The sequence below is a fragment of the Narcine bancroftii genome, chromosome 5 (genome assembly GCF_036971445.1).
Source record: "Narcine bancroftii isolate sNarBan1 chromosome 5, sNarBan1.hap1, whole genome shotgun sequence".
In the NCBI taxonomy this organism is placed as follows: Eukaryota; Metazoa; Chordata; class Chondrichthyes; order Torpediniformes; family Narcinidae; genus Narcine; species Narcine bancroftii.
The window spans coordinates 140,295,196-140,309,440 of NC_091473.1; the positions used below are offsets into that span (position 1 = coordinate 140,295,196).

Consider the following 14,245-nt stretch of genomic DNA (forward strand, 5'->3'; position numbering starts at 1 on the left):
TTCCTTATTTCCCATGACTCTGTGCTTGTTTTCTGAGTGACTACTGATGAAAAGTACTTAAGATCTCTCCCATCTCTTTTGGCTCCATACAAAGCCGACCACTCTGCTCTTCAAGGGGACCAATTTTTTTCCCCTTACTATCCTTTTGCTCTTAATATACTTGTAGGAACCCTAAGGATTTTCCTTCACATTATCTGCCAAAGCAACCTCATGTCTTCTTTTAGCCTTCCTGATTTCTTTCTGAAGGTTTTGCATGCATTTTTTATACTCCTCAAGAACCTCATTTGCTCCATGTTGACTTTTCCTATTTTACATCTCTCTTCTTCTGAACCAGATCCCCAACATCCCTCAAAGACCAAGGTACCCTATATGTTCTAACCTTGCCTTTGATCCTGACAGGAACCTACAGATTCTGCACTCTCAACATTTCACCTTTCAAGGTCCTCCACTTTCCTTGCACATTCTTTCTGGAAAACAACTTATCCTAATCCACGCATTCTAGGTCCTTTCTCATTTCCTTAAAATTGGCCTTTCTCCAATTTAAAATCTCAGCCTGAGAGCCCAGTCCTATCCTTCTCCATAATTATGATCACTGGATCCAGAGATACCAACTCCGACGGTACCGATGCCCGACTCTGAACCCTCCCCTCTGCCCAACTCTGAACTTCCCCTGTCCCCCTTGGAGTCCAGTGTGCACGAAGGGAGGTTCATAGTCAGCTTCAGGAGCTCTGGTGTGTGCCTGTAGGCTGACTGCCAAGGGGAGTCTTATGTAGGCCTAAAGTGTTTTCAGCTGTTTGAATAAGTGAAATATTTATATTTATTATTCCAATCATTCTAACACTGGTTTTTGAGCAATTTATTAACAAGAAAACTTGGTTGGTCCATGACAAGCCCGTTTTTAGAGGATCATAAATCATGAGAAGAAGAACCAACTTGTTAAGGATAGCTGAGGACAGGTACTAGCTGGTTTCAAATAGAAGAATAACTATCAATATTCATAGATGAGAAATAAAAATATATAAATTCTTAAAATAAATCAACTCAGCATCACTCCATGCTACTTTTTGTTGTTATATTAATGACAACACATCCAAAACAATCAGAAATCCTCCATTATCCAAAAGATTTTTGGAGCCAAACTGACGTCACAGGTTGAAAAAATTTTGGAATTATGGAAAAACTGGAGTAGGATTTTGAGTTTTTGGTGTTGGACTTATTTTGTTCAAGCTGGGGTTTTTTTTTGGGTGAGAATTAAACATTATTTCATGCTTTAAAAGCCTTCCCTTGTTTGTTTTTTTTTTGTTTAAGGGTTGTTACAAGTGATTTGCTGTTGCCACTGGCCTGTTTTCTTAAAAAATAATCAGTTATCTGAAAATATTGTTTATTTGAAATAGGCCGGGTCTGACCAGTTTGGATATTTGGAGTTGTACTGTATGTTATGCATTAACCAAACGTTTGAGTGAAGAACATTGGCCAACAGGGGGAGGTTGAACAATGTGAAAAGGCAGTGCAATTGTTGTGGAGAAAAGATGTGGGATCAAAATGGAAGAAATTGATAAATTTGTGGGTCTAAGAGGGGAAAAGCAGTGGAATGCTAAAATACTGGTGTGTTGGGAGGGACGATGTATGTAAGAAAGGGATAATGGTATGTACCTCTGATGGGAAACCCTGAAAGCTGAATGTGAATGGGTCGATGATAGAAACAGGAGAAAACCATGGTTAAACATGATAAAAAGATTTTGGGCCCGTATGATCTGGGTATGTCTGGACTAGCCACTCTGTTCGTCCCAACCCACAGCACTATTAAACCTGACGCACTATCAGGATATTCCAGCTGTTGTGACCCCCATTTCCCAGGCAGTGGAAACTGTTGAGTCAGCACCGGAGTCCCGACCAATTCTTGCCATTGAAGAATCAGTGAAAACACTGCCCTGGGTAAGGAGAAAGGCCAAGCCAGTGGAAGGGACTGAGAATCCCCGAGAGGGAGATGTCTCAGAGGATCAGCCAGGTCCAGTAGAACATAATTTCCCAACCCACGAGCGGGAGCTGTTAGTCAATGAGGCAAATGCACAGGATACGCCTTTCCTCCTCAATGCACTGTACTCCTTTGGCTATGTTATTCCATCCCATAAAGTATTTTGGGAAATTATACCCTGGTTCGGTCTGCCCAAGACAATAAGTTCAAACAATGATCCTCATTTTGTGGCTAAAATAAATGAAGAACAGTCTAATCAATTGGATATTCGGCAACAATTCCAATGCTCCCATCATCCACAGGCAGCAGGAATTATGAAACAGGCCAATGGAATGTTAAAAAGTAAACTCGCTAAATTAATAGAGACTAAATTTGCTAAAAGTACTACACTGGCCATTATTTGAAATGCAGGTCACCTATAGAGATAATCTATAGGGGACCCCCACAAACACCTTGGGGAACATAGTCCAAGAAAATCGCACCATGTGATTTGCTGCCCCTGGGAGAATTAATTCAGTATGTCAAAGAACTAACTAAAATAATTCAGGTTTTACATTTGCAGGTACATCATACCTATTGCAAGGAATCGGAAGAGAGAGAAGAGGGACAGAACTGGGGAAAGAAGAAGCTGGAACCACAGTGGAAGGGGCCCTTCCAAGTGCTACTAATAACTCCGACCACAGTAAAGGACAGCCTCATTGGATTCATCTCACAGAGTGCAAAAGGATTGGTTCCACAGAGGAATAACACGACTCTGCCATGAACAAAGGGATTAAAGGGCAATACAAATTAATAGCTGAAGCAAATGTTCATTATCTTTTTGGGTCCTCTTGTTATTTTTCTGACTGTCTTGTTGGTGGTACACAAGGTAAAAGAATGTGTGGAATTCAATCTCGAGGCAGGTTCATGATCCTTAAGGTCTAAATGAGAATGGCATGACAACACTTACCTATGAATGTCTTGCATTTTTGGGTCTGTACCAATCGCCAACCTATAGTGGTCAGGAAGTCCCCATAATAGCAATACCATTTAATCAGTCAAATCAGGCCTGGAAATGCCACTCTATTTAGACTTTGAGCATTATAAAAATTCCTGAATGCTAACCTGTTAAATATTTGTATAAGCCTTACTATGATCTGTCCAAGACATCCCCTCTATTTAAACTGAATGGGTACACTATCGGGGGAACCTGTTTGGGGAATTGAAAATAGGTCAGGAATGTGCCATTGTACCAAAATAAGTAATCAATTTGGCTATTTTATGGGGGAAGCAACCTTAAATGAACAAAAAGCTGCCATACTATTGGCAATAGTGTTATTATTTAACTTACCTTGCTCCAGCGATAGGGTGTTTTGAGGATATCACCAACCATCCTTTTGTTCAAGATAAAGTAAAAAGAGCCATCTTTGAGATTGTCTTTCCCAATTATGCTATAACTAAAGCCACTCGGGAACTGATCAATATGGCCAGTGCCCTAGAGAAGCTTGCCATCACTATTGCAAGGAAGAAATACATAGAGCCAGATTTATGAACTCACTGCGGAGGAAGTGGCTATATGAACCATGACTCTGCAGAATCTAATGGCTCTTTAACTGCTGTTGGCAGAAAAAGGTGGTACATGTTCAGCAGTAAAGGCAGGAACGTCTAGGCTGCACCTACATCCTCGATGCCACTGAAAATATCACCCATTTGGCAAACCACAGAAGGAAATGAACCCATATAAACCATATCACCACTAACAGCACAGAACAGGCCAGTTCGGCCCTACTAGTCCATGCCGTAGCAAATCCCCACCCTCCTAGTCCCACTGACCAGCACCCGGTCCATACCCCTCTAGTCCCCTCCTATCCATGTAACGATCCAGTCTTTCCTTAAATGTAACCAATGATCCCGCCTCGACCACATCTGCCGGAAGCTCATTCCACATCCCCACCACCCTCTGCGTAAAGAAATTTCCCCTCATGTTCCCCTTATAATTTTCCCCCTTCAATCTTAAACCATGCCCTCTAGTTTGAATCTCCCCCACTCTTAATTGAAAAAGCCTATCCACGTTTACTCTGTCTGTCCCTTTTAAAATCTTAAACACCTCGATTAAGTCCCCCCTCAATCTTCTACACTCTAAAATAAATAAATGACAAATGAAAAGCTGTGCATGTTATCTACGTGGACTTTAGTAAGGCCTTTGATAAGGTCCCACATGGGAGGTTAGTCAGGAAGGTTCAGACGCTTAGTACTCATGGCAAAATAGTGAACTGGATTCAACAATGGCTGGATGGGAGAAGCCAGGGAGTAGCTTCTGAGACTGGAGACCTGTGACTTGTGGTGTGCCTCAGCAATCGGTGCTGGGGCACGAGACCATGGGAAGACCATGGGAAGACCATGGGAAGACCATGGGAAGACCATGGGAAGACCATGGGAAGACCATGGGAAGACCATGGGAAGACCATGGGAAGACCATGGGAAGACCATGGGAAGACCATGGGAAGACCATGGGAAGACCATGGGAAGACCATGGGAAGACCATGGGAAGACCATGGGAAGACCATGGGAAGACCATGGGAAGACCATGGGAAGACCATGGGAAGACCATGGGAAGACCATGGGAAGACCATGGGAAGACCATGGGAAGACCATGGGAAGACCATGGGAAGACCATGGGAAGACCATGGGAAGACCATGGGAAGACCATGGGAAGACCATGGGAAGACCATGGGAAGACCATGGGAAGACCATGGGAAGACCATGGGAAGACCATGGGAAGACCATGGGAAGACCATGGGAAGACCATGGGAAGACCATGGGAAGACCATGGGAAGACCATGGGAAGACCATGGGAAGACCATGGGAAGACCATGGGAAGACCATGGGAAGACCATGGGAAGACCCTTCAGCAAGGCCATGGGATGGGGAAGAAGAGCTCATGATGTTCAAAAAACAGGGGAAAAGTTCCATAATTACAACCACCCCCCCCCCCCAACCCCAGACCATCTTGGCAGCCTTTCAAAGGATAGTGGATGACATTCATTCAGAGTCTGTGTGTCCTGGCTATTTTATTAGTTGTGTTGATCTTGCAACTCTTTTGTATGATCCAATTATGTTTAAATACCAAACTATTCTAATGACCAAATAAGTTATCATGGAATGATAAAAGGAGGGAATGATAGATTAGAGCACAGATTGTATCGATTTGCTTGTTTCCTTTGTATAAATTTCAACAGCAAGAAAAGGCTTAAAAAGAATATTTTTTTATGGGAAAATATTAGAGTGTTAAACAAATCGTTTTCTTTTTGTAGTCCAGCTGCAGGATGTGAGAACAAAGGCTATGCTGTTCTTGAAACTCATACTAGATGTTTTGCTGAAGTCTGCAGATTACAGGTCATGTGAATAGTGGCAAACAGGCTGGAGAATGAGAAGCTAAACTATATCAAAAAGGCTTGTGCCCATCTGCATATGAATTTTCTTGCAGAAAGACCCTGTTGTAGGTTACATGCAACAGAGCACCCACTTTGCAAAGCTAATAAAATTGCATTGTAATCGCATTAGCTGTCATGTACTTCTTTATATTTAACACTATGAAAAGGTGTTATTATTTCTATCCTGCTTTTATCATTTTGTGACCTGCTCCTAGAAATATACAAATCAATCAGCATTTAGCTTTACTCGGAGAGCTTTCTTAGAATGATAAATTGACTGATAAAGAGTTTAATGTCACATGCATTGTACAATATATGTATGCCCTGAAATTCTGACTTCCAATATTATCGGCACTTTAATTTGTTAAATATATGCCTTTTCTTAAACTCAAACACCTAATATCTGTGAAAGGGAGTTTCCTGTCACTGAGTCCCGAATAATAATTTGATGTACAAAGAAGAAAGCGTGGCCCTGAATTGCCATGAACCTACAAACTAGTGGCCAGTTAAGCCTTAGACTTGATTTTCAAAATTTGGTTTCACTGAAGTTAAGGGAACTGAATTTCGGAAGCTGACCACAATGCACGGCCATAAATATTGGCACATGGTCCCTGAGACCTGGCAGAACACAATACTAAATCAAATGTAGTAAAACTTACCGGTCTGTGTTTTGAAGTAAGTCTGTTTCAGCTCCTTCAGGAAGCGAAAGCACTAAATGAAGAAGAGGGATCAGATATGGGCCTGAAAACCACACATCTCCATTATTGGCCTGTTAACAAAAAAAGGTTTAGATTTACTAAAAAAAAGCAAACCCCTCAAACTGAAAAGTTGAAACAAGGGCTTGGAAATCTCCTGTAGGCACTGGCAAATCAGAGATCAATCCACAGGACGATGAGAGTGGCAGAGAGAATCACTGGGGTCTCCCTCCCTCACATTGACGGGATCTGCCTTGTCTGAAGAAGGTGCGCAAAATCACTGAGGGGCCCTTCCACTATCTGCACACACCATCTTTCAGCTGCTCCCGTTGAGAGAGAGATTCAGGAGTCTCAGAGCCAACACTGAGGAACAGCTTCCTCACTTGGGCAGCGAGAACGCTGAACGACCAAAGGAACTGGTCGCGCTAACCAACCGACACTCTCTTATTCATGAAACAATATTTATTTACTTGTATTGATTAAAAATTGATCCTATGTATTCAAGTTATGTCTGGTTGTATGTTTGTTTTGCACTGAGGTCCAGAGAAAGCTGTTTTGCCAGGTTATGCTTGTACAATGAGATGACAATAAAGTTGATTTGACAAAATGGTTGAAAAAGTATTGATACCCTCTTGACACCACTGAGCTTAAACAGTAGTTGCCATTAAGATAAAGCAGTACAATATTGGCTACTTCCGGAGGTCCTGTAACCATGTGCAAATCCCAGAATAATGTGTGATTTTGTTACAATTATGTTGAATATCTATCTCACTGAATGAAAAAATGTTTTGCATCAATTGGAATGTGCAGTTAAAAAGCTAGATATTAAGACACACAAATCAAATGGGACTTTTTTTTCCCATAAAAACAGGAATATGCATTGACTAAACATCACAACAACAGCATCTGCTGTCATACACCATGCTGATTTGAAAATGCCTTTCCTTCATAAAGTCTGGAAGTAACTTATCCAACAATACTGCAGGAATACCTATAATAGAAGGGTTGCAGCGGATCAAAAAACTAGCTCCACACCATCTCCTCAAGGGCAATTGGAAATAAGCGGTAAGTTCTGATCTTGTAGGATCACCCATACTCAAGAAAAAAGAATGTAAGAAATGAAAAATACAGTCAGTGCCAGATTAACGCAACTGGAGGGCCTGGGCTAAGAGACCTTGGGAGGCCCAAACTGAACGGCATCTGATCATGAGAAACAAAACCTCGTTCTCTTCTTTTCTAGAAGATTGCAAAAATTTTAGCATTGATAAAAAGATTGTTTATAAATTTATAACTTTAATAAGCTTACAAAAGTAGGGTCAATACAGAACATTCATAGCTATGTTTGAACATTACGCTATGTACAAAGTCAGAACAGTTTCAAGCTTTCTTGGATGCAAATATCAATTATGCCATTAAAATCTGTAAGTTTCAGTTTATCGGTTTCTATGCAGCAAATGCTCAGAACTCCCGCAAGTTGAGAATCGGCTAGGCGGGAAAATCCTGCGAGAAAACTTGAGCAACTGTTATACATATGTGTTTAATGTTACTAAGCAAATGGCCCTAGATAGTAAAATCAAGACCAAGTGTGTTCAGCACTCCCATCAATGTGTTCCTGAATTTTGGCTTTGTGCTCGCACATTATTTTGCCCTAGGTACGCCCCTGATTTTATTGTTTCAAATGAACTAAAATTAATGGTAAATTTTCAATTATTTTTTGGCAGGAGGTCAAGGCCCCCAAGATTATGAGGCCCTGGACTGGAGTCTGCTCAACCCAGATGTAAATTCAACATTGAATATGGTAAAAGAAATAGTTAAGTATTTCATTTAAGTCAAATTTATTGTCACGTGATTGTAAAGTATAACCTGACGAAACGTTTTTCAGTCCTCAGTGTAAAAAAAACATGTATTGCCTTATACTTGCTCTACATAGTTTTGCTTCCATCTCAAAATGGGAATGGCAAATGATACCTGCAAAACAGTGGAAGCATTTTTCAATCTTTTAAAAGTATCAACATTGGTATAAACCAATACTTAGACAGATTATATGCCCAAGATCAAGAACATTCTTACCTTCAATGCCAGATCAATCTGATTTTTAATGTTTTGTATGATGTAACCTTGTACTCCAGCATGATGGGTTGTCTTCAATAAACATCTAAAAAAAAATAAAAACTATCAATAGAAAAACTAATTAATAGTTCCAGTCAAAAGAAGCTAGCCTAAAATGCCAACCACCTTTTGCTTTCCATGAATACTGGATGACCTGTTGAGGTTCTCACATTTTTTGTATACCATTGTAGTGGCACTACAAGTTCCAGCGAACCAGCTGCCGAATGTCACGACACAGTGACGTCATCCGGGCACGTGAAGTGGGGATTTAAAAAGGTTGTGCACATCTGTAAACAATTTTGTTTGAACTTCCTCTCAACTAAGATTCCCTACTCTTGCCTCTCGAATTACCCACTGCAACATCAGTGGCTACAATTGGTGACTCCAACATGCCCAAAATGAAATTTTGGATCAGTGATGGACAGCGCAGCAGTATCCCTAAAACTCCCTGTCTTCTGGACAGGCAGAGGCACAATTCCACATCAGAAAAATAGGTGGACACCGCCAAGTATTACCATGTAGTGAGCACCTTGGACCAGGAAGCACCGTGGTAGATTTCCATCGGGAACCACCACCACACAGCAAGAATGAGACGCTGTAAGCACTCCTCCTGCGTATATACGGGCTCACTCAACATTGACGGCTTGGGAGACAACGCCCCTTCAGACCTTATGGGTGACACATTGGCATTGGCGGATGGCACAAGCCGTGCTTGCTTTTGAACAGCTATTTCTAGAGCATTTGGGAGTAGGTATCCGCCTCATGTTATCCAACGAGGATTTCAGCAAACCCTCAAGCAGTAGATGTGCAGACGGACATCCTGTGGCACGCGAAACAGCAAGGGGTGAAGCACATTAAAATAAATACTGCATCATGCTCCAAGGCACCAAACCTTCGAGCCCCAACGATGAGAACACTGTCTCCACCAGACAGATGCGACTCAGAGAAGAGCAGCTAGTGCTTCTATAACCAATGTTAGGGTGTAGGTGCCCACAAATGCCATACTCTTTATGGTTTCTCGGGAAACACCCAGGCCAGCGTCAATAATGGCTAGCCCCCGAAACAGCCTGCTTTATGTCTGGGATGGGCTCTCGGAGCAAAAATTCCTTATGGACCTTGGTTCGGAGGTGACCGTCCTTCTTCCTTCAGGGTTCTACACTCATACCAGAGAAGCTGGTCCTGACCTCACAGCTGTAAATAGCTGCACTATCTGTACATACAGAAAAAGAACAGTGGCTGTGAAATTCAATGGCAGCAAGTTTATATGGAGGGTCACTCTTGCTGCTGTGTCCCAGCCGTTGCTGGGAGCAGACTTCCTCCATGGCCAATTTCTAATGGAGGACAGGACGACTTTCCAAATCTTACTCCTCGGAGATTCAAGGTTACCTGCCCTCCACTTGCACGCCCTCGAATGTAGGAAAAACAAATTCGGCAGAATCCTCGAAGACTTTGCTGATGTGGTCACTCCCCAGTTCTCCACTGCTACTGCAAAACATGGTGTAAGACACCATATTTTGACCCAGAGCCCGTCAACTGCCATCTGAAAAGTTGAGCCTTGCGAAGCAGGAGTTTGCTAAAATGGAGGAGTTAGGTAATATACACAGATCAAATAGCCCATGGGCATAATTGCTGCATATGGTCCCCAAATCACGAGAGGCTGGAGACCCTGCGGTGATTACAGGCGCCTAAACGATGCAACAACAGCAGACTGTTACCCTGTGCCCCACATACAAGACTTCATAGCAAATCTTTGTGGGGCCAGGATTTTCTCAAAAATAGAGTTGGTTCGTGGTTAACTGTTAACCCAGAAGACGTGCCTAAGGCAGCAATTGTAATGCTGTTTGGCTTATTTGAATTTTTGTGGATGCCCTTAGAGCTGAAAAATGCTGCTTGAACTTTTTGGCACCTGATGCACACAGAGAGGCAAAAGCATGGACTTCATTTTTATCTACTTAGATGACATTCCTGTCACCAGCCACAGCCAAGAAGAACATTCAAAACACCTGCATTTACTCTTTGGCAGCTTGCGAGAGTTCGTGCTCATGGTAAATCCAGCAAAGTGCCAGTTTGGACAGTTGACCATCAAATTCCTAGGACACAAGCAAGGGTGTGGTTCCGCTACCTGCTAAAGTGGAGGCCAAATCGAGATTCCCAAAACCATCAACACTCAAGGGTCTCCAAGAGTTCCTTGGGATGGTAAATTTTTACCTCCATTTCGTTCCTGCTGCTGCACGTCATGAAGCCCCTTTTCGGCCTAATATCTCAGAATAAAAAAGAACTTTGCTGGACAGAGACAACTACGAATGCCTTTTGGGAGACTAAAGATGCACTAGCATGGGCAACCATGCTGAGTCACCCACAGATGGACACGCCAACCGCCACGTCTGACGTGGCCATAGGAGGAGTGCTGGAACCATAAGTGAACGAACAATGGAAGCCACTAGCATTCTTCAGCCAACTCCTTCGCCACGCAGAGACCAAATACAGCACCTTCGATAAGGAACTGCTGGTGCTTTACTTGGCGGTCAGGCACTTTCGGTACTTCCTCGATGGCAGAGACTTTATGGTCTTTACAGACCATAAGCCACTAACTTTTGTTTTCGGTAAAGCTTCAGACCCTTGGTCAGCCCATCAGCAGCGTTACTTATCCTACATTTCAGAGTTCTCTTCAAAGATAGAGCACACTTCTAGAAAAAGGAATGTTGTGGCTATTGTTCTCTCCTGTGCTGCTTTTCAACAAGTATGCGCACTTTCCCAAGGCACTGACTATTTCACCCTGGCAGAGGCTCAACGGCAAGACCAGAGATACCTGACTACAAGATGGCCATTACAAACCTGCAGCTGCAGGACCAGGCTTTTGGACCTCAGGACAATATGCTACTTTGCAATGACTTGACAGGACAACCACGCCCCATCATTTCCGCCTCGTGGAGGCACCACATTTTTGATGCCATTCACAGCCTATCACATCCCTCCATTAGAACAACAGTCCACCTAGTATTTGGTAAATACATCTGGCATGGCCTGAAGAAAGACGTCACTCACTGAATGAGGACATGCATGGACTGCCAGAAGTCGAAGGCACAAAGGTACGTAAAAGCTCCATTCCAACCACTCGAACTGCCAAAATGTAGATTCGACCCTGTACAAGTTGACATCGTCGGCCCAATCCTGGGGTCCAGGGGATTCAGATATTTATTCGCTATCATCGACAGGTTTTCGATGAGGTTGGAGGCAGTTCCCATGGTTGACATTTCAACCGAGTCGTGTGCGAGTTTTTTTCTGCCTTGGTCTCTCATCCGCAGTTTACCTTTGCAATCTGGAGTGCTTTTTCTAGACTCCTAGGAATGCAGCTCCACCATACCATGGCCTATCACCCACAGTTCTCAACGGTATGGTGGAGTAGTTCCATAGGGACCTGAAGGCAGCACTTACTGGGTCCAGATTGGGCAGATGAACTTCCGCGGGTGCTATTAGATATCAGAACAGCACCATCTTCAACAGGGTTGGTCTAAGGAGCACCTCTGGTCATCCCTGGAGAGTTCGTGCCATCTCCTCGTAGACGAGTGGACCAGGCGAGAGTGACATTGTGCAAGCTGCAGGAGCAGGTAGGAAAACTAGCTCCCATACCAGCTTCTAGACACGGTACACAATCTTCCTTCTTTCTCAAGGAACTCAGAGATTGTGAGTATGTTTTCATCTGAAGAGGCGCACATGGATCACCCCTACAAACACCTTTGTGAAGGATCATATAAAATGCTATGAAGTTCTAGGACAACATGCATCTTAGACACTGGGGGACAACCTCAAATGTTCATAGTGGACTGGTTAAAACCTGCATACATTGACGTAGTATGTATGGCCTATGCCACTCCCAAAGTCAAATGAAATGGACCTTTCTGAGCCGGTTCTGAGGGGGGGGGGGGGGAGAGAAAGGGCCATGTAGTGGGACTACAAGTTCCAGCAACTGGCTACCGAACGTCATGATGTCACAACGCAGTGGCATCATCAGGGCATGTGATGCAGGGTTAAGTCTGTAAAGTAAATAGCCTTGCTTGAACTTCCTCTCAACTGAGACTCATTACTTTCTCCTTTTGAATTACTCACTGCCACATCAGTGGCTACACCACGCTAATTCCATGTTTATTTCTTCCATTACCTAGCAGACATTCTGGAATAGCTTTAAAAATGCATGTACAATTCTTTTAATACACACACTGAAACAATAATACAATACAGTATATAATTGTAATGTTTCTCATATACAACTCCGATTATCCATAATGGTCAGGACCTGGCCTATGTTGGATAACCAGATAACTGTTCACTTTTTAAAAAAATAGCCCTGTAGCAACAACAAATCACTTGCATCAATGCTTAAACAACAACAAACAACAAGGGAAGGCTTTTTAAACATTAAAATTATGTTTATTCTCACCAAAAATTGCTGGCCGCCACCGATCCCCAACAAGTCCCTGCCAATCTCCAATACATCCCCACTGCTGCTGCTAATCCCTGGGCCAGTGGAACACTCACTGGTGAGTCGGCAGACACCTGTCCCCCGGTCACCGGTGCTCCCAATGCCCGAGTCCCGACTCCAAATCCTCCCTTTGGCCTACTGCATACACACATGGGGGAGTCCAGTTTGCGATATTAGGCCGAGGCAAGGGTTCAGAGACGGTGTCGAGAGCTCCAGTATGCTGAGGGAGGGAGGGAAGGCAGTAGGGCGGAAGCTGAGGGGAGAGAGGGAAGGAAGGGGAAAGGAGGGAGGGAAGGGGAGGGAACATCACTGAGGTCAAGGTCCCACAACTGCCCGGGAGGCTACTCTTCTTGATGACGCTGCGACAAGGGATTCTTCCAACTGTTTGTGACTGGGAGACAGGGGCATGCAGTTTGAGAGGGAGATTTGGAGTGAAAAGTCAATAGGGAGAGGTAAAGAAGAAATGGAAAGAGATAGGGGAGGGAGTTATCTGAAACTAGGACAATCGTCGTTCTAATTTCATGTCGATTGAATTTTTTTCCCAACCTGTGAGGTCAGTTTGGCTCGAAAAATTTCAGATAAATTAGGATTTTGGAGAATCCGATTTTGAATAATGGTACTTTGTATAATGTATATATACACATCGAAATTTACACTTGCTGCAGCCAAACAAGTACTTGTAATTAAAAAATAGTATACTTAATTTCACATATAATTTGAGAAATAAATTTAGTATATTTGTGCAAATTTGGCACAAATTTATATATATGCAAATTTTAGGTATAAATATGTAATAGTCTTAATTTCACATATAATGACTTATAATTACAAGTACTTAATTTAATTACAAGTACTTAATTTCACATATAATTTGAGAAATAAATTTAGTATATTTGTGCAAATTTGGCACAAATTTATATATATGCAAATTTTAGGTATAAATATGTAATAGTCTTAATTTCACATATAATGACTTATAATTACAAGTACTTAATTTAATTACAAGTACTTAATTTCACATATAATTTGAGAAATAAATTTAGTATATTTGTGCAAATTTGGCACAAATTTATATATATGCAAATTTTAGGTATAAATATGTAATAGTCTTAATTTCACATATAATGACTTATAATTACAAGTACTTAATTTAATTACAAGTACTTAATTTCACATATAATTTGAGAAATAAATTTAGTATATTTGTGCAAATTTGGCACAAATTTATATATATGCAAATTTTAGGTATAAATATGTAATAGTCTTAATTTCACATATAATGACTTATAATTACAAGTACTTAATTTAATTACAAGTACTTAATTTCACATATAATTTGAGAAATAAATTTAGTATATTTGTGCAAATTTGGCACAAATTTATATATATGCAAATTTTAGGTATAAATATGTAATAGTCTTCTTCCTTTCCCTTGAACCCTGTATTGATCCTCTCCAAAGTGACTATGAGAAGCTTGGTTAACGTCCTGTGTGTTTGATCGTGCATCTCAGAGCAATTCTTAACGATTTTCCTTTCTTCTTATTTTACATTACTATATTACTGTATTTTTAAA

At 41.8% G+C, this 14,245-nt stretch overlaps 1 protein-coding gene across 3 annotated transcripts in view; it reads right to left on the reverse strand.

Moving 5' to 3' along the window:
• Window positions 1-14,245, reverse strand: part of glmna (glomulin, FKBP associated protein a) — a 70,331-nt gene that overhangs the window by 9,469 nt on the left and 46,617 nt on the right. For all 3 annotated transcript variants that reach the window (XM_069939227.1, XM_069939226.1, XM_069939228.1), the window contains exons 15-16: window positions 8,154-8,238; window positions 6,048-6,157 (exon numbers count right to left, since the gene is read on the reverse strand). In XM_069939227.1, the coding sequence (XP_069795328.1) occupies window positions 6,048-6,157; window positions 8,154-8,238 (195 nt within the window). The remainder of the gene's footprint in view (window positions 1-6,047; window positions 6,158-8,153; window positions 8,239-14,245) is intronic.